Source organism: Fukomys damarensis, unplaced genomic scaffold, assembly GCF_012274545.1.
Source record: "Fukomys damarensis isolate Sample0158 unplaced genomic scaffold, DMR_v1.0_HiC HiC_scaffold_33, whole genome shotgun sequence".
Lineage (NCBI taxonomy): Eukaryota > Metazoa > Chordata > Mammalia > Rodentia > Bathyergidae > Fukomys > Fukomys damarensis.
Window position 1 is genome coordinate 20295418 of NW_022900945.1, and position 21619 is coordinate 20317036.

At 34.9% G+C, this 21619-nt stretch overlaps 1 protein-coding gene across 2 annotated transcripts in view; it reads left to right on the forward strand.

Moving 5' to 3' along the window:
* Positions 1-18420: 18420 nt before the first annotated feature.
* Positions 18421-21619, forward strand: part of Hs2st1 (heparan sulfate 2-O-sulfotransferase 1) — a 120071-nt gene continuing 116872 nt past the window's right edge. For both annotated transcript variants that reach the window (XM_019209381.2, XM_010636674.3), the window contains exon 1: positions 18421-18577. In XM_019209381.2, the coding sequence (XP_019064926.1) occupies positions 18442-18577 (136 nt within the window). In that variant the 5' untranslated portion in view covers positions 18421-18441. The remainder of the gene's footprint in view (positions 18578-21619) is intronic.

Sequence of the window (21619 nt, forward strand, 5' to 3'; positions counted from 1 at the left end):
TTTTTTTTTTTTTTTTTTTTTTTTTGGTACTGAGGATCAAACTTGGGACCTTGCACTTGCGAGGCAGGCTGTGGAACCACTGAGCTAAATCCCTGGCCCATGACAGTGCATTCAGTAATAATATAACTATGTTATATTTTCACAATGTGAACTTGTATTGTGATTGTATAGGAAAATAGTGGGATGTGAGTTGACATTAGGAATGAAATGTCACAATACCACAAGTAACTTTTAAGTGGTTAATCCAAAACAATATTGTGTGTGTGTGTGTGTGTGTGTGTGTGTGTGTGTGTGTGTGTGTGTGTGTGTGTAAGGAGAGAAACCAAATGTGGCAAAATGTTAATAGGTCCATCTGGGTTTGTCAGCCTTTTTTGTAATACCTGAGGTCTTTTTCACTGTTTCTTCCCAGCCAGTTTTGCCCTTTTGAGTACAATATTTACCCTACTGCAACTGAAAAGTAGATGAAGGATGTACTGCATTGTACTTTTTTACAACTTTTCTTTGGTCTGATACTTTTCAAAATAAAAAACAGGAGTAAAAGAAATGGCCTTTTGTGTGCTTGAGGGACAGTTCCTAATAATGGCTCTTCTTTCCTGCTTTATGATTGCAGTGGAATGGAACTATGATGTTTCTACAGACCTTTAAAGAGAAAAGTGATGTTGAGTTGATATGCTGAGTAGCTCTGAGTTGGTGCAAACAGATAGTAGGAAGACAGCCATTTCAGACTAGGAAACAAATTAAATATCTTAGTATAAATAAAATTATCTTAGTAGTTTATATGTTTCAGCATTTGTTTCAGCCAGGCTTCATTAGCAGTATATTGTTCAAATTTTTTCTGTGTTTATAGCAGATTGGAATGTGTAGAGATATTTGCATATTGGTTTTTTTTTTTAGCAGCACTTTCACCTGGCATACACGCTCCCTGTGTACTAATAATTAAGTGACTACTGCTAGGTGTGCCCAATTAGGAATTGCTTATTTCTGCCTTCCTGCTATGCAGCTGACCACCTAGTTTTAGATATTTGTTACAGATAGTATTTGGTTGAGGTTCTTGAATTGGAAATAAGACTTGAATTTAAAATAAGACTTTTTTTTGAGAAAAATATTTCCGTACCCAATATGAACCTATTAATCAAATTGTTTAATTATGTATTAATGAACTAATTACAAATACCTTAGTTCCCCTATTTGAGAGAGATTCATTCTAAAATTCCCAGGATGCCTAAAGAGAGTAATGAACCCTATAATTTGATGCCTTGTTCCATCTTAAATACTTAAGCACTCTGGCTATAGTTTTTGCAGCTTGAGTTTTAGACAGCAGAACTAGCACAATTTTCCTTTTTTATACTACCATGGATAGAAGAAGGTTAATTCTTCCCATTGATTTTAATAACCTCAGCATATGATTAATATTCTATCCTTAAATTGAGAAATTTGACCTTTTCAAGTAAAAGCAGCACTTTTATGACTCCTTTGGCTTATCTGAATTGCCACTATTATTACTCTTATGCTTCTTAAATAAAATAAAGACTATTTCAACATAAGCACTGGTGCATACTATGATGATTCACTTCCTTAACAGGCAGGTAATATATACAGCATGAATAAACTAGACAAAAGAATGATTCATGTCCTCCATGGGAAAGAGCAGAATGGCATGAGGTTTCACTGTGCTGCTTAGAACAGCATGTAATTTAAAATTTATGAATTGATTATTAACATTTTCTATTTATTACTGTCAGACCTTGGTTGACTGTGGGTAATTGAAATCACAGAAAGTGAAACCATAGGTGAGGATTACTGTTTTCTGTCCACTCTTGAGTAACCAATATGAACTTAATATGAACTACTAATTTCTCCTCTTTGGGAAGTTAATGATAACAATTCACTTTCTGGGATTAGCTAAGGTGAAGCCCTTTGTTCCATTTTCTTCCATGTGTTGGAGAGCCTTTTCAGGTTTTCTCTGTATCTCAATAGAGGAAAGTTAAGACTAAGGTGAAATGTATATTAGATAAAAAAGGAATAATTTTAGGATTAAGGTAAACAAATATTAGTCAAGGCAGTAGCAACAGATAGAATGTATATGTTGTTGCAGACTCCTAAATAATTGTCCTAATTTACTAAAATTAAACTTTTTAATATTGAATTATAATTTATCTGTAGGAAAATGTATAAATCTTATTATACAGTTTGATAAATTTGGGCTATGAATTTGGTGATGGGTTTCCTTCAGTCTAAAGTTGAAAGTAAAATATATTAGTTTCTTGAAAGGGCCCAAAGTTTTCTTCGCTGTGCCTGGCAAGTGTGAGGCCCTGAGTTTGCTCCTGGTACAAAAAAAAAAAAAGAAGAAGAGAAAATGGTTGATCTAAATATTCTTGGAATAGGATAATTATTTCTGCTATACATATATGTATGTGTTTATATTATTATATATGTCATTATATATGCAAATATATACTTTAAAATATATTAGGAATTGAACAAGCTATAGGCCTTAAGCAGCAGTTGTTTTGGATTATTTATGGGGGGGTGGATCCATTTTTTAGGGAATAAAAAGGTCAGGATTTTAATGTTTTGTTTTGTTCCTGTTTTTGGTGCCGGCATTTGAACCCAGGGCTTCTCATGTGCCAAGCATACACTCTACAACTGAGCTACATTCTCAACCTCAGGATTTCTTTTTGAATATAAAATTGTCCCAAAATTCAGAGGAACGTAGGCCAAAAAAGAACCTGCAGGTAAAACCATGACTTTTTTGAGGGAAGAATCAGGTGTCTGATTCATAGTAGAAAACAAATCATTCAAGTCCTCAGTAGTTCTTCAAAACATAGTATGACTTACATACTTTTATCTGGAAGAATAGTTTAAAGCAAACGTTGCCAGTTGGTCACCTTGGCTGTAGAAAACTTAGCAGTAATGCTTCTGTAAAATCTGGTTTCAGGAACTGTGACCCTGTCCAAATGGAACTGATGGGGAACTGATGGTACTTTTTCACCTTCAGATTATCTGTTTGCGATACTGTCAGTCACTTTTGTACTTTGATTTTTTTCTCTGTTACCTTGACTTTATGTTCTTTAGGAAAAGCTGTATAGATGCTTCTTGACTTTTAATTGAGGTTATGTTCTGATAAAACCATTGTAAGTTGAAAGTTAAAAAATACATTGAATACACCTAGCCTACTGCATATCATAGTTTAGCAACATAGGTGCACTGTAGAGTAAGTATTGGTTGTTTATCCTTGGGAGTAAGTGGCTGAATGGGAGTTGAGAGTCAATACCCAGCATCTGGAGAGAACATTGCATAGCATATTGCTAGACCAGGACTAGATCACAATTCAAAATTTGCAATATGATTTCTAATGACTTTTCACCGTTATAAAGTGAAACATCCCAATTGAAATCGTATTTCAAGGACTGATCTTAATTTAGTAAGGAAGGATTTTTTTTTCCCCTGGCCCAGGAAGGATTGGTTTTTAATAGGCTACTACCAAGATGACTTTTCCACCAGAAAAATACCACTGTGGTGATTGATACATTTCCATTGTAAATTATTCTGCTTTGAGAAGGTTTTACTGCTATATATTTTTCTTTTCTTTAGACTTTAAGTAGCATTTTCTTGCTAGTTATACTCGCAGATCTTTGCTACTTGAATTTAAAAGAGTTAGGGGATATTTTCAGAAACTGCAAAGAACTTCTCATCCTTGAATTTTTTTGACCATAAAAATACATTTTGTACTTAACATTGACATCATTCACAGCTTTGTCATTTGAAATTCCAGATGGTGATGCTGTGAAAAGATCTGCCACAATTTGCTCCTTATGGTCTGAAAGGGCTGTATTAACCTAAATTAACCAGTGAGTTGTAGGTTACATATTACCAGTATATGCAGTGCAAATTTTTAGGCAACATGTGAGTTTCTGATTAGTTTTCTTGCTTGAATAAATTTTGTTACTTTGAAGTGCAGTGGCAGTTTGGGGTAATAACTCAGTTCTTACCTGGCCTGTGCAGGGACCTGCGTTCAATCCTCAGCACTGCAAAAATAATAACAAAAACCCACACAGACACAAAACAAACACAAACTGTAATGGCAAATTACTAAAGAAAAGTCTGACTTTTATTTAATGTCTTTATGTGGATTATGTTATTTAATTTGATAATTTTATCCTTACAAAACCTTGTAAGGATAGTATTAATCACCTCATTGTATGGAGAAAGAAACATGTCTCCCATCGGATACATGGCCCTTCTTTCAACATCTAGCAAATGATGGAATCAAGATTTACGCCTTGGCAGTCTTAACTGCTATGTTGTGTCTCTCAAAATGTGTAGAGCAAACACTATTGCAACGCGTTATGTTCCATCTCTATCCTAAGAATTGACAAGATGCCTACTCTTTGATTCATTTTGCTTGTCTTTTTATATCCAAATCTTAAATTTTTGCTTGTTTTAGTAATGCTAAAATGCAAAGTAAATAAAATTTGTGTTAGAATTTAACTTGAGTCAGATGGTCAAATTTTCTGTCATAGTATCACCACATACAAATTGCTTATTTTGAGTTTACTTTTAAAAAGATCTATATTATTGTACTAATAAAGGGGTTAATAACTCATATGTTTGTAGGAAAGATTACACAGATACTAGTTTTTAAATTATTAGGACCATTGCCTAAAAGATATGGGGTTAAAAACAGGCAACTACTATTATTTTACACATCAACATTTTATATATTTTTCATATTTTTATAAAAAGCTAAATAATTTGTTTTAAGATTCCATTATTCAATCCCGCATTTAAGAAAGGAATTTTAACAGTTCTCTATAATTCTTCAATAAAACAGAAGCAAAGAATATTTAACTCATTTTATGAGGTCAACATTACCATAATACTTACAATCTCAGCTGCTCAAGAAGTTGAGACAGGAGCATTGCAAGTTTAAGACCAACCTGGGCTACTTAGCCAGACATTTAATGTTCTTATTCATTTAGTGTGAATGCAAAAATGATACAGTTGAAAAACACTTTGACAGTCTCATAAAAATAAATAAATAAATAAATAAATAAATAAATAAATAAATAAACTCTTACCATATGACATATAAGTCATACTCTTGTCCTGTCCCCCATTTGTAGTACTATGGATCAGACCCAGAGTTGCTGTACCACTGAGCCATATCCCCAGCCCACTTCTGCATGGGATGGGAATCCTGGCAGGATTTAAACCTTGTGATCCTTCTGCCTCAGCCTTCCTCAGTGCTAGATTACAGGCGCGTGCCAACACACCCAGCTGCATTCCTTGGTCTTTCTCCAAATGAGTTGAAAACTTTGCACAAAATATATATACACAAGTATATTTTAGCAACTTTATTTATAATTGTCATCTATACTATAAAATATTACCCAGCAATAAAATGAGTCCTGAAGCCATGAAGAGATGCATACAATCTTACTTATTTTCAAGTCCCAAGCTGTGGAAACAATAGAATGAACTACAAATATATTCAATAGTATAAATGAATCTTAAAGATATGATGGAAAGTACAAAAAAGCAAAGCAAAAGAATTCATGTGATCAAGTTTTACTCATTAAGTATAAGTACATAGCAGAACCATAAAAGCTAGGAAATTATTTTTAAAACAGGATAGTTTCTATTTTTGTGGAGAAAGAATGAGGAAATAAGTCTTCAGAGGTTTCTGGGGGTACTGACAGTTTCATTTTCCATTGTGGTTATGGGTTATCCAGGTGCTTATTTTTTTATAAATCTCTAACTTATATACATAGTTTTTCTTCAAATACATTTTTTAAAATGGAAGTGAAACTCATATAACGTATTTCATCAGTATATTTAGGTGATACCAAAAGTGGTAACCTATTTAATTTAAATGTTAAATTTTAAATTATGAGGTTTATATTAAAGCCAACATTTCACAGATGCACTTTTTAAAGGCATAATAAGGATTATATTCTAGATAATGTAATGATTTCTTGGCACTCATAACAGATAAATCAGATGAGAATGTTATTGCTATATGGGAATTACATTTACATTTACATTTAAAGACATTTTGTATTGAGCCTAAATACAGACCTAGTAAATTTAGTGTATTCATTGAGCTGTCTTTAATATTTCTTCTAAAAAAACAGATGTTTGTATCAATGATAAAAATTTCTATACAGAATCTACTTCCTCAGTCTAGGTCCATTAAAAAATATGTTCTATTATATTACATAGTAACTCAGAATCAATTATCACTCTGAAAACTTGCTTTACTCTATGTTCTGGCTAGATAAAGCACTCCAGGCTTTACTGTGGACTGTTTTCTATAAAACTACCATTGCTTCTAGGTTTTTTTTTTGTTGTTGTTGTTGGGGTTTTTTGTTTGTTTGTTTGTTTGTTTTGAGACAGGGTCTCACTGTAGTCGAGACTGACCTGGAACTCACTATGTAGCCCTGGAACTCACTATGTAGCCCAGGCTGGTGTCGAACTCACAGCGATCCTCCTGCCTCCCCGTCCTGAGTGCTGGGATTATAAGCATGAGCTACAACGCCCGGCTTCCAGTTGTTTTTTTTTTAAAGGAATAGAATGTACTTTAATAAATCTCCATGGTATGTCATAAGTAAGTAGGCATCTCCATAATTGTGAGGTTGCTGAGGAAACATTTGGAATTCTCCATGTGAGCCCCTGAATGTAAGGAAGATGTGCATATATTGTTAGTGTTGTAAATAGTTAATGCAGCCTGAAGCTGGAGTTTGTCATGGATGTAACCAATTTTAACATTATGTTACAGATAAGTATTGAAAAGTAAACCAAAGAACAACAGTATATTCTATCTTTACCTTTTTGTAATCCATGTTTTCTGGATAACTTTAGTTTTTCCAAAAGGCTGATGTATATCAATATTCTGAAAACATCAGTTAATATTAAGTTGGCAGAGGTAATCTAATCAACTACCATTACATTTGATACTGAGATATAAATAATAAAATTAATAAATTTAATAAAATTATTGAAATGCAAAAAAACAATTCATATACAATGAGTCATTCTATGCAATCAAGTATATATATTGCTGTGCAAATAACAGCTCTCATTTTGTAATTGTTCTTCATCCCATATAACCACTCTGTGTCCACTTCTAAAACTATCACCCTCAGATCCCATAATAACTTTTAAACTGCTTTTTAATCTCTAAATTTGCCTATCCTGAGTATATCATGTAAAGGAATTGTGCAAGCCTGGCATGATTTTGGAATCTCAGCATTTGAGTATTTGAAGGCAGAAGAATCTCAAGTTTGAGCTCAGCCTGGGCAATTTGAGGATGTCTCAAAATATAAAGGGTGTGCTGCAAATGTCCTCGGTGCAAAGGCCTTGGGCTCAATTTCCAGCACCATAAAGAATTAAATGAATGTATTAATAGAACCATACAGTAGGTGACCTTTTGTGTGTGGCTTCTTGCATCTAGCATAATATAGAGATTTATCCATGCCATGACACGTGTCAGTATTTTGTTACTTTTTATGGCTGAATTATATTCCATTATATACATATTAAGTACTAGCGTTTGTTTAGTCATTTATTCACTGGTGAATATCTGGGTTGTTTGCATCTATTAGGCATTATGAATTACTGCTATAAACATTTTGTACATCTAATTCTGTACCTTACAGTATATAAGGTATCTATCACAATGGACAAAAAAAGGAGAAAGATCTTGTTTTGGGACTTCATGTACCGCTGCTAAAGGTATTGTAAATACTGAGATATAAAGGTGGATTAAGCATAAATTGTCTTCCCAAAAACATTTAAACATCATATATCATGTAGAATTTTACTGTGCAGTTATAAAAGCAGTAAAATGAACACTACACATTTTAATAACCTCAGTATAGAATTGAGACTCCCCTTGAAGTAACTTTAATACAAATTGAGTTAATACAAACAATTTTAAAATATGAAATTTAAACACAGATGTGGATTCTGTGAAGAGGTGCACATCTGTGATTTACAATGCTCACTAAACTTTATAATATTAAATATCTTTCAACATACTCATCTGTAATTACGGTATTTATAATTTATAATGAAAAGGTGACTGATGAGTCAGTCCTAGTCGGAGTATGAAGGTAGATTATAGATAGAGTTCATTTTGTTTTGTTAAGTGATTGAGCTGTTCTTATAGTCAGGATAGATTTGTACTAGTGTACTTGTGCTGTGCCCTATTAACACCTTACCTTTGTTTTATCAGTAATAGTGCTTGTAAAATACTAAGTGATTCAGTAGCACTGATTAGATGACTCTAGGTCATATATTTAGTGATCCCCTTAATCTCAGCCTCATTGCAAAAGGATTTGTCATCTTTAAGTACTACAGTAAGACAAAGTAAATAGCTAAAAAACCAGGATGACTGGAAAATGAGCACAGGGAATGTAAATAGACTTAAGGATAATATTAGCACACAAAAATGTATGACATAATGTCCACCCTTAAAAGACTAAATTCTTAATGGCCAATGAAAAGAGAGGCTTGTCTGTGTAATGAGAGATGCATTTTTTCTGTCAATATATATAGGTTATAGATAGGTGTAGATAAATGCTCGAATATCCTAGGGTTTTAGCATCAGGAAGAATATGAAATCACATTTTCATTGCTAAAAGTAACATAGTACTGCATAGTTTTGATTTTGAAATGAGAATCTTTATTGTGGACCATTGTGACATGTCAAACAGTGTTCTTTATGTTGTGCTGCTCCCCAGAGTAAAGTTGTTCCATTTTGTGAGTTTCAAAACCATCTCTCAAGGTTCACACTTTTTTCTGCTTCGACTGGGATTGTTATTGAAGATTGAAATGTCAGGAAATTGTTCTAACTTCTGCCTTCTTTTGGAGAATTAATTACCCTTTGCTTAGTAACTTGGCTTCTGGTTTCCTTGTTTGTTCACCTCACTCTGTTTGCTGGCTTGTCTTTGCTTAGTTCCTTCCCATTAATTTGTTAATTCTCATTGGAGGCACATTTCTCCCAGAATACTTGAATGTCATTGGGGTTTTACCCTGAGAGCAGTTAATTTTTACATTAATTTTTCATATTTAGCTTTGGAGGATAGCTCCCTGCTGCCCTCTTCTGGCTGAAACATTAGGGTGTAATTGAGCAAAGTTTAGTTTTTTTGTTTTTCGGGTGTTTTTTTTTTTTCCTTTTTATTGAGTTTATTGGTACAATCTAGGTATATAATACAGTTGCATTCATTCCTGGGATCCTGTACCTTCACATGACAGGTCTCAGTTCTCATTTTTTCCCCTTGTCCCTGCCCTCCCTTCACCCCCTCCTCCCCTCCCCATTTACAAACACTTTATTTCCAGTTTTTCATTTTCTCATATTTTTTCAATAGTACACAAGATCCTAATGGGATAATTAATGGTGTGAAATAAGAAGAAAAGGGCTAAAGGTGTAGGGAAAGTGGAAAGGGAATAAGGGAAAAGAAAAAAAGTTTAGTTTTTTAATCTTGAGAATTCTGTCAACACCTTGAATAGACTTGTGGTACCCAACCCTGGCTGTGCATTAGAATGATTTTAGCATTTAAAAAAAAAATCTCGTAGTACATATGCTCTGCTTTTGGCAGTTCTGATTTAATTAGCTTGGAGATGGTCGGCATTTTTAAGAAAGCTCTTTTTTTGTGGGGGTGCTTTTTTTGAGGCAGGGTCTCGCTATGTAGTTGAGACTGACCTGGAACTCACTATGTAGCCCAGGCTGGTCTCGAACTCACAGCGATTCTCCTGCCTTAGCCTCCCAAGTGCTGGGATTACAGGAGCACGCCACCACGCCCAGTTTAAGAAAGCTCTTTATGGGATTAAAACCTTCAATCAGTGATTAAAATCCAGGCGCTGAGATAGATGGCCCTTAGACTCCTGTAGGATTTGAACTCATTTGCCTTTTGCTTTTTGATCCATTTTTCAAGTTTTAAGTTATTATTTTTTTTTTCCTATTTTAGGCTCTAAGCCCATAGGCTTCTGCCTAGATTTGACTGTTGGAAAATACTAGGGGGAAAACTGTAAGATAGGTAGAGGGCAAAGCCAAGTCTTTTATTATTTTTTGTTTTGCTTTATTTTTCGCTTGTTCTACCTCAGTTGCCACCCCTTCTAAAGGTAACAGGTCTGTGATAGTAGCTGTGTTTCCTTTGTGACTTCAGTTTTTGCCAGTGAGCTCCATGGTGCCAACATCTGTAAGGTCTTATTTCTTAGTGTTGAATCTTCTCTGTCCGAGTTATCTTGGTTCCTGTTTTCTGTTAGACTTTACTGATAGTCAGTGATATCTCTTATTCCTTCAACTCATCTGCTCAGCTGGCTTATCTCCACTTAGTTCCTTAACATTCATCCAATAGTTCCTTCCTGAGGCATAGCAGATAAGCCTGGCAGCCTGCCCCTCTCTCTCTCTCTCTCTCTCTCTCTTTCTCTCTCTCCCCCCCCCTCCCTCTCCCCTCCTCCCCTTCTGCATATCTTCCTTTGGTCCTTTATTTGAGTGACACCACCAGACTTATGAGCAATATTTAAACAGAAGGGAAAGTTACCTCTTAAGTTGCAGTTTCTAATTGTCTAATACGTTTTTATATTTCTTTCTTCCTATTTTACTTTATGAAATACATAAAACATTCATATTAATATTTCTAAGTTGGATTAGAAACCTTGTGTTAATTCTGTCTTCAACATGAATTTTTAGAATTCATTATTAAATACTATTTGTAATCATATTTTAAAACTACTTCTTGTTCATTACTAAGAATGGTGTTAACTACTTTTATTTTTAATATTTGAACCCAATGTATAGATCTTTCTTACTAAATTTTTGGTTGGATCATTTTTAAAAAGAGTATATTCTATTCTCTAGGGATTCGTGATTAGAACACTCATGTATAGGATGTTATTTGAGCAAGGTTCCTCTATTTTACTTTTTAAAGGAAGAATTTAGCAAATTGTATTGGTTTATTTGTTAGAGCATATGCCTAAGTCTTTTTTATCTAATTGATTGCTTCTTGATTTAAAAATCCACTAGGGAGTTTGGAATACAATAATAAACCAGCTACCACTTGAGACATTTCCTAGATTTATTGATGTAATTATAGTAATTTAGTCTTTGTAATTTAGGGTCTTTGTTTTCTTCGGGGGTGGCATATTAACTAGTTTGTTTCTTTTGTGTGGGATTTATTTATTTAGATGTAGGCTTTGCATGATATCTTAAGCATTTATATTTATCCAGTAGCGGAGTTTTTTAAGACCTGGCAAAAACATAATAGATGTTTGTGTGGTAATGGCTTACTATTACTTATTTCTCCAATCTTTGAAGCATAGATGGTTCATCTCACCTCTGTTTCTATTTTAAATGTCTTTGCTTTTAATGTTATATTTGGAAATTTAATTTCAACCATTGTGTGTGTGAGAGACAGAGAGAAGCACAGAGGGACTGAATCCAGGACCTTTCATATTTTAGGCAAGTGTTGTACCCCTAAGCTGTATCCCAGTCCTTTTACATTTTTTGAGATAAGATACTGCTAAGTTGTCCAGGTTGGACTTGAACTTGGGATCCTCCTGCTTTAGTCTTCCAAATAGCTGAGTTTACAGTTATGTGCAACTATGCCCAGCTAATTCCAACCTTTTAAAATATTATTGTAACTAATTGTACTCTCTTAAATATGGCGTATGCTGAGCACTGAGGACAGTGCTTAGAATCCAGTAAACATTCAAAGCTTAGTAGCCATGATTGTGGTGCTTGTGGTAGTGGTATTCGTGGTGATATCCATCTTATTTGGTGACTGTCAATCAGTACTCTATTATTACCCATTTATATTGTATTATATATTTTATATTATAAACAACTCTGTGCTAAAGAACCATTTACAAGTCATTTGGTCAGACATTTGTTGAGAGTCTATTATTTGATAGACATTGTTTTAGTTGTTATAGAGATACAGAGGTGGAAAAGACGAAGTTTCTGCTGTCTTGAAACAAATACATAGTAGACATGGAAATAGTGGCATACAAGAGATAAGGACCATAAAGTGCGCTGTTAAGGACTACCAAACTCTCCTGGATATTGCCAATTTAACAACGCCTGGTGGTTCAGTCTTCAGTCTTGAGAGCTACTCTAGTATCCTCACTGACTACCTCACTCCCACTCTGATTTTTAATCTCTTAAATTTATTTTAAGCATACAGACCTTAACTTGTGGCTGGAGTGGGATTTTATGATAGATTCAGCTTGGTTCAGACATATATTCTCATATCTGACATTATGGCTATGAAGATGTATTTCCAATTTTGATCCCAAATTTGGTCCTTTTTCCTTCTTGGAATTGTGGAATCAGTAACAAGACCAGGCACTGATTAAACAGCAGATAATTTTATTTTTGGCCAAGAATTGGAGAATTGGATGATAGACTTGCAAATCAACTTTTGTTGTCAGAAGGTTATAGATGTAGGATAAAAGAAATGATGGGGGAGTGCTAGATAAAGGGCAGGAATATTCATGACTTTTCTGGGACTGAATAGGTTTTTCTAGAAGTTTGGTGCCACCTCTTTTCACTGCCTTAATGGTTCTTCCTGATTGTTGTCATGACACTGGTGGATGTGACATGTAGGGTACAAATTGAGGTTGTCTGGCAGTTACTGTGGTAGCCATTTTAGTTCCAGCTGCTCTTGACAAGTCCAGTTATAGAGGAACTTTGATCCTATAGGCATCCTATCCTCAAAGGTAAATAAGATTAGAGACAGGTGGAAATGGAGCTATGCAGTACAGGATTCAGCAGTCACTTTAGCATTTGTGGAACAATCTGCACATACACAGCTTAGATCTGTAGTTGTGGCGTGAGGAATATATATCTGTTCTTTGCCCCCAGTTCTTGATTTGTTTTGTTTTTTGAGACGGGGTCTCACTATGTAGTTGAGACTGACATGGAACTCACTATGTAGCCCAGGCTGGTCTCGAACTCATAGCGATCCTCCTGCCTCAGCCTAGCGAGGGCTGGGATTATAGGCATGCGCCACCACGCCCGGCTTGCCCCCAGTTCTTGACATAGAGCTCTTAAAATCCTTATCATTTCCTGAGTGATGGGAGTGCTTTGGTATATTTTGTTCTAATATTTTTGGTCTCTGACTCTGATTCCTTATATAAAACTCTGAAGTCCCTGATTTTCTTAATGATAGATAGTAATACTGCACTGGACAGGGTACAAGAAAGTCTTCCAAAGAGGAAACCAGGATCTCAGCTCTTCCCCATGGTGTAAGTTCATAGGCTCTTGTCACAGAAAGAGAGTTTCAGGACATGTCAGTGAGAAACAAAGGAGATTTATGTAGGGAAATTTGAAGAAGTACACACTCAGAAAATAGTGTGGGACTTCAAGAGAGATGGACTGGTGTTTGGAATATGCATGTATTCTTAGAGATACCCTTTTAGATGGGTGAGTGACCTAATATGTTTTGCCTAAAAACATTCTTTGAACACTTTTAGTCTGTTTCTTCATTTTAAGGTCATGTTTCTGTCCTTTACCTTATCAGCTAGGTTAACATATGGCCTTATAGTTCTGTCCTTAGGATTTGGGTGTGATGGATCTGAAAAGAAAGAAAGCCTAGGGGACTAAGTGTAGGGAGTAAAGATAGTACAAATATGGATGACCTTTAGGTCTAACTTTTTCTCTTAAAGTTTCAGTTTTCTTAAAAATTTCTTACAATTTAAACATTAGGGTTTTTGTCTCCCTTCTACTTATCTTTATTTCTTTTACTTCCATAAGAGTATTTTTAATTCTAATGTCCCAGGAGCTCTTTTAGAGCTGTTCATGATAGCTGATCACCAGAAAGAGTAAGCCATGATTAGAAGCTTAGAACTTTCAGCCCTACCCTTATTCTGTAGGGAAGGAAAAGGGGCTGGAGAGTGACTTAAGTTAAAATTGATCAAGTCTATATGATGAATCTTCCATACAAATTCCTAAACTATTGCTTTTAGAAAGTACTTGGGTTGGTGAACGAGGTGCTGGGAACTTTGGTGCCCCTAAAGCGGGTATGGAAATTCTGTGGGAACAGCTCACTCTTCCCCCTCCACCTCAGGCGCCTGTTTCATTTGGCTGTTCTGAGTTGTATCCATTATAATAAACTGGCAAATGTAAATGCCTTCTTGATTTCTTTAAGTTATTCTAGCAAATTATAAAATCTGGTAAAGAGGTCATGGGAAATTCTGATTTGTAATCCAGTGGACAGAGGTTGTGGATAACTTGGAAACTTGCTGCTTACCATTAGCATCTTAATAGTGATAGCAGTCTTGTGGGACTGAGCTCTTAACCTATTCAGTCTGCACTAATTCTGTGTATTTCCTGTCAGAATAGAGCTAATTTGTAAGATATGTAGTTAGTGTTCACAGAGAACTGGAGATTTCTTGTTATGGACAAGGTCCTGAGTTAGATCCCGGTATCGGGGGAGGGGGAGCATTACATATTAGACTCATTCGTGTTTTGTGAGTGTAGAAGAAAAAAAACTAATATATTTTCCTTTGGTATTTATCATGTCTCAGCCTGTTTAAGATTCTGAAGTTACTGTGTTTTCATAAATGAATTCCAAACTCAGATTTTCTTGATCTCTTTAGAGTCTTTTAAATACATTTTTAAGTGTTTAAATTGATTGAGGTCAATTTCTTGAGGCTTTTAGTACAGAATTTTATTCTTTGCAACCTAGAACTGGCAAGCTCTTGGAAATTATTATTGGGTAATCTTATAGTCAAGATCTATTTTGTTGGCTTACTCATAGGTATTTATAGAACCCTTACATTTAATTTAGTCTTTTCCAAGTACTTAAGGACTTTGGTAGAAAAGTTTTGTATGCATATTTTTAAATCATGTTACTTTCTGTGTGATTTAAAAGGCGTATTCTTTGGAATGGAGATCAGTGTCTTAAAATTTTTGCCTTCCTTTTTCCCTCCCTCCCACCCTCCCTTCCTGTTTTTCTCTTTCTCCCTCCTTCCTTTTTCCCATCTCCTTCTCTCCTCTTCTTCTCTTGCCCTCTCTCTTGTCCTTATTTATTTTCTTTTCCTATTTTGAAAAGAGTGCTATTAGAATTTGTAGTCCTTACAATGTTAATTAGCCACATAAAATGAGCAGTTTAATTTTTTTTTTTTTTTAAGGCAAGGTCTCTCTTCATAGTGCAGGACCTGAACTTGCTATGTAGCCAGGCTGGCCTCGAAGTCACAGTTCTCCTGCCTCGGCCTCCTGAGTGCTGGGATTATAGGTGTGTGCCACCACACCTGGCTAATTTTTTTTTTTTTTCTCTGATTGAGGTAAAATTGGTCAGTAGCCGAAGGGAAGGAGCACAAGCAGTGATATAGTTATTTGGATATTAATACATTTAAATAGAAATTCAGAATCTGTAGATGAGCTTAAGGCCAAGGGCAGAACTTTGGATGCAGGTGCAGTTAGTTTTTAATAATATTTTGCTGCTGACAGCAAGATGACTTTGAACCCTGCTAGATAAGTTTTATTTATTGATTTTTGAGACAGTCTTGCTCTTTAATTCAGGCTGGCCTTGAACTCACTATGTAGCTCTGGCTGGCCTTGATCTTACAGCAAATCCTCCTGACTCAGCCTCTGGAGTGCTGGGATTATAGGCATGTGCCACCATGCCTGGTTCCCTAAATTAATTTAAAAAATACTTTAGTTTAAATCTGTGGTAGCTTACAACGCTATTAATACCTTGTGCCAAATCCTACTGTATTGTTCATACCTTGTATAACCTTATACCTTGTGCCAAATACTATGCTGTTGTTTTAAATGTAATTGGTGGCTATTAAGAATCTTTAGATATATTTTTTTAAAGCATTGCTGATTGAAAAAGTTTATAAATTTTGTTTCTGGTGTATTACTGTGAGAATCTCTTTTAGATTGCGTTATAGTCTATTAATAAAAATTCACCATCTTTCTACAGGCTATAAATTTTGACCAAATGCTTTGAAGGGCTAAAGTAGCTCTGAGGAGATCTAGGTTTATAAGCTGCAACTTAAAATGCCGTGGCACATGTAGAGTTTTTCTTTTGTACTAATTCCCTAGAGTAAAACCAAAGTGCACATATTTAAGATGAACTGAAACACAGCACTTTAGGTATCTGTACCTGAAACGTGATTTGGAATTACAAGCTTCTGTATCTGTTCAGTGGTTGGTATTGTTACACATTCTAAATCTAAACGTTCATGTAATAGATTTTGATTGAGAAATTGTCAGTAGTTGTAGCAGCTGTGTTAGACTACATTCATATTTAAATAGGAAAAGTGATCTGTTTAGAATTTTAGAAGTTGTTGCCATGGCAAAGTAAGTTGTTATCTCATCTTTTTATCTTTGCTACTGGAATGATTTGTCTGGCTGCTTATTCCCAGGAGTAGGGCGGATGAACTGTTGTGTTGGAAAGCTTTCGTTAGGACAATGCTGACTGCTTTTTAATGGGATATAATTTAGACTACAGCTTTGTGAAACCTTTAGCTTTGGTTAGGTATACATAGAATTGATTCTTCTCAATTAAAAATAGGCAAGATAAAACTGGAATGTTTTTTAAAAAATATATGAGCCTAATTTAATAGCACTTTTGATAAATTCAGTGAACATCATATTCATATTATTTGCTGTGAAAAGAATTTTATTTGAATGAGCCAGGCTTTCACTAAGTTTCCTAGGCTGAACTCAAACTTGTAACCCTCCTGCAGAGTGCAGGTGTGCACCACCATGCCTTTCTTATATTCATGTTCTTTTATAGAAAGTACAAGCCCAGTGCCTCTTGCTGTTCGTTTCTTTCATTTGTTCTCTTGGACGAAGGCATCATAATCTGGTTGGTGTAAGTGATTTAAAAGATAATTTTGGGGCTGGGGATTTAGCTCAGTGGTGTCACCACTTGTCTTGCATGTGCAAGGTCCCAAGTTTGATTCCAAAATAAATGAAAATAAAAGATAATTTTGTTTTATATTAACTTTATTTTTATTGCATTGAATTTCTCTAGGAAAAATAGTAACTCAACTCTTGCCAGACTCATAACTATAGTAGATATTAACCCCAAATTGAAATTGTCTTTTTTTTTTTTTTTTACTTGATTTTGTCATCAGAGTGTAGAACTACTAGAGGGAATTCTCACTCCTTTTGTGTGCTTCTATAGCTCGATTTATTTTTTAAAAAGGTCTTCATTGGCACATACTATTTGCCATTTATCCTCAGTTTGTATGGCTTTGACTATTTGTACACAGAGCTATGTGCAGCATGGGTAAGGCTAATCTATGTGTTTGAGTAGTATCACATTTGTTTGGCAGCTTTAAGACATACAACAGATTTGTAATGCTATATCCATAATACAACTATTGTAATAACATTTACTGAGACAGAATTGTGATTTCTTGGTTATCTGAACATAGGAGAATTATCCTAAAACATCAAAAAAGTTTTGTATTTAAATTGAGTATATTAACTTAATACTTTAACAGCTTTTTAAATAGAAATGACTTTTTAACCTCAATTCTCTCACAAGATAGATCATAGATTAATCAAGTGTTACCTTTCTGTTCTCTTATTTGGTAATATAAATATCTACCACTGTTACATCCCCAGCTCCTCTATTTTCTGCTTATGAGGAATGCTAAAATATAGAGGTATGGAGAAGAAAAAAAGTTTAAAAAGTTTAAAAATAACTGAGGGAAAGCCTAGAGCATTGATTTTTATGACATTGATACACATAAATGCCAGTAACAATCATAGAGAACTCAAAATATTTGTAACTTTTTAGAGAATATTAAGAATCTATTATTATGTACCATGCTGATGTCTATTGATAATGGTGGTATAGTTGTTGCTTTTAGTAGTGCTTTGTTGTATGCCAATATCTGGTTTGTCTTTGTGTCTGTATTATTATTGCTGCTCTCTTTTCTATTGTTAAAAGTAGAATAGTTGTTACTTTTTTTTTTTGGTACCAGGGATTGAACTTGGGTCCTTGCGCTTGCAAGGCAGGCCACTGAACCGCTGAGCTAAATTCCCAGATGAATAGTTGTTACTTTTAATGGTTTTTATGTATATCATATCTAGTTTGTCTCAGGACCTTTATTATTATTGATTTATTTTCTATTAATAGTGGGATAGTTGTTGCTTTTAATTGGTTTTTACTGTATGTAAGTATCTGATTCATCATTGTATCATCAACATTACTGTGATCATTTTCTCTCCTCTGAGTGGTGCTGGCTGAGGATCAAGCCCTTAAAAAGAAGGCTGGACACTAAGAAAATGCTCAGATAAAAGTAGAAGAGATATCCATCTCTACAGATGCGCAAAATCTCATTACAGACGCATAAGAAGTCTGAAAAAGTAAGGCAGCATGGCTCCTCTAAATTTCTGTAATTCATCTGTAACTGAATGCAAAGGTATCAAAGTGGATAAAAAAATTCAAAAGACTGATTTATAAAATGATTAATGATTTCAAAGAAGATACACATAAACTCCTGAATGAATTAAGGAAGACAGTGCTGAATATGAACATTCAACAGAGGGATAGATACTCTGAAGAAGAATCACACAGAGGTCCTGGAAATAAAAAGCACAGTAAGTCAGATTTTTTTTTTTTTTCTTAAACTTAACTGGATAGCCTCATCACTAGGACCAAGCAGAAGCCAGAATTTCAAGACTTGGAGATAAAGCTGAGGAGCTATAATGTGCAGATACTAAAAAAGAAAAGGAAGAGAATCAAAAATTAGGAACAGAACATCCACAAACTCTAGGACATGGTTAAAAAACAAAAATTACAATTTTTTTGTGTAGAATACTTTGAGTGCTGAGGTTCAGACTAATGACAGAAATTGTAACAGAAAACTTCCCAAATCTCAGGAAAGATTGATTGATTGATTTTGGTTTTTTGAGACAGGGTCTCACTATGTAGTTGAGACTGAACTGGAACTCACTGTGTAGCCCAGGTTGGTCTTGAGCTCATAGCCATCCTCCCACCTCAGCCTCCCGAGTGCTGGGATCACAGGCGTGCACCACCACACCCGGCTATTTATTTATTTATTTATTTACTTATTTATTTTTAAGGAAAGATATAGTCAATTACATACAGGAGGCCAGGGTCTCACTATGTAGTTGAGACTGAACTGGAACTCACTGTGTAGCCCAGGTTGGTCTTGAGCTCATAGCCATCCTCCCACCTCAGCCTCCCGAGTGCTGGGATCACAGGCGTGCACCACCACACCCGGCTATTTATTTATTTATTTATTTACTTATTTATTTTTAAGGAAAGATATAGTCAATTACATACAGGAGGCATTTAGAACCCCAAATAGGCATGACTACAAACTAATTTACCCATATCACATTATAGTTAAAATAACAAGAATATAGAATAAGGAACGAAATTGAAAGCAGCAAGGGAGAAATGCTAAGTCACTTATAGAGGCAGATCCATCAGAATAATTTCAGACTTCTTTGTAGAAACCCTAAAGGCTAAGAGGGTATGATGCATTTTAAGCCCAGAAAGAAAATAACTGCCAAGCAGAATACTGTATCCAGCCAAGCTATCTTTCATAATTGAAAGAAGTAACAACCTTCAAAGATAAGCATAACCTAAGGAAATTCATCACTGCTAAGCTAGCATTGCAGAAAATACAAGCTGTTTAGAATTCAGAAAGAATCAAGCATTAGAAAATCAACAAAGTGACAGAAATTAGTACATATCTTTCCTGAGTGTAAATTGTCTTACATGCCTGTTTGGGGCTCTTTAAATGCCTCTTCAATTAAAAGAAAGTTTGGCAGATTGCGTTATAAAACAAGAACCAACTCTGCTGCTTTTAAGAAACACCCCACTAGCTAAAATATAAACTGAAAGTGAAAGTAAAAGTCTGGAAAAAATATTTCATGCAAATGGAATGTGAAAGCAAGCAGAAGCAAGACAAAGAAGGCCACTGTATTGGTAAAGGGAGCAATCCACCAAGAAGATACAACAGTTGTAAAAAGATACATGTACTGAACATTGGTACACTCAACTTCATGAAACAAACACTACTCAAAATTCAGGCAGACACAGTTCTCAGTACAATAATAATGGGTGACTTAAGTATTCCACTCTTAATAATAGATCTTCCATGCAAAAAATTAACAGAGAAATATCAAGTTTAACTACACCATACATCACATGGACTCAACAGAGCCACTTCAGTACTATTAGAAGTGAAAAGGGGAAAGTTAAAACAGATACCACTAAAATCCAGATTCAGGCAGACACAGTTCTCAGTACAATAATAATGGGTGACTTAAGTATTCCACTCTTAATAATAGATCTTCCATGCAAAAAATTAACAGAGAAATATCAAGTTTAACTACACCATACATCACATGGACTCAACAGAGCCACTTCAGTACTATTAGAAGTGAAAAGGGGAAAGTTAAAACAGATACCACTAAAATCCAGAGGATTACTGGGGAATATTTAGAAACCTATATTCTTTTTTTTTTTTTTTTTTTTTTTGTTTCTGGATTACTTGGGTCCTTGCGCTTGCAAGGCAGGCCACCGAACCGCTGAGCTAAATCCCCAGCCCTAGAAACCTATATTCTAATGCATTGCAGAATGTAGAAGAAATGGATAAATTTCTAGACACAAAACTTACCAAAACTGAACCACAAGAATTTTTTTAAAATGCTAAACTGATCACTAACAAATGATGAGATTGAAGCAATAATAAAATGTCTCCCAATAAAGAAAAGCCTAAGACCAGATAGGTTTAGCAGCTGAAGTTTACCAGGCCATTCAGAAAGAACTAACATGAGTGCTACACAAACTTCTTTATGAAATAAAAAGGGAAGGAATGCTTCCGAACTCCATGATGCCAACATCACCCTGATGCCAAAACTAGACAAAGACACCACAAAAAAGAAAACTAAAGACCAGTATCCTTGATGAACATAGATTCAAAAATCCTTAATAAAATACTTCCAAACTGATTTCAGCAACACATTAAAAAGATCATACATTGGGCTGGGGATTTAGCTTAGCAGTTCGGTGGCCTGCCTTGCAAGCACAAGGACCGAGTTCAATCCCTGGTACCAAAAAAAAAAAAAAGTCATACACCATGACCAAGTTGGATTCATTCCAGGGATGCAAGAATGGTTCAACACACAAATTGGTAAATTTAATAAACCACATATAGTCAAGGATGAAAATCACATGATTGTTTCAATGCAGAAAAATCTTGACAAAATTCAGTATCCCATCATGATTAAAGCCCTGCAGAAACTAGGTATTGAAGGATCATTCCTCAATATAGTAAAGGTCATATGTGACAAACCCTCAGCCAACATCATTCTGATTGGGGGAAAACTGAAAGCATATCCAAGGGAAATGAAGTATTATAGACAGTACTTATATTATCTTGTTTATTGCAGTAATACTCATGTTAGCCAAGTTATGGAATCAATCAAGGTGCCCATCAGCTGATAACTGGATAAAGAAAATGGTATATATACATAAGGGAATATCACTCATCTGCAATGGAATTAAATCCCGTCATTTGTGCCAAAGTGGATGAAACTCAAGGATATCACATTAAGGGAAATAAGCCAGGCACAAAAGACAAATACTGTCTATTGTTGGTCATT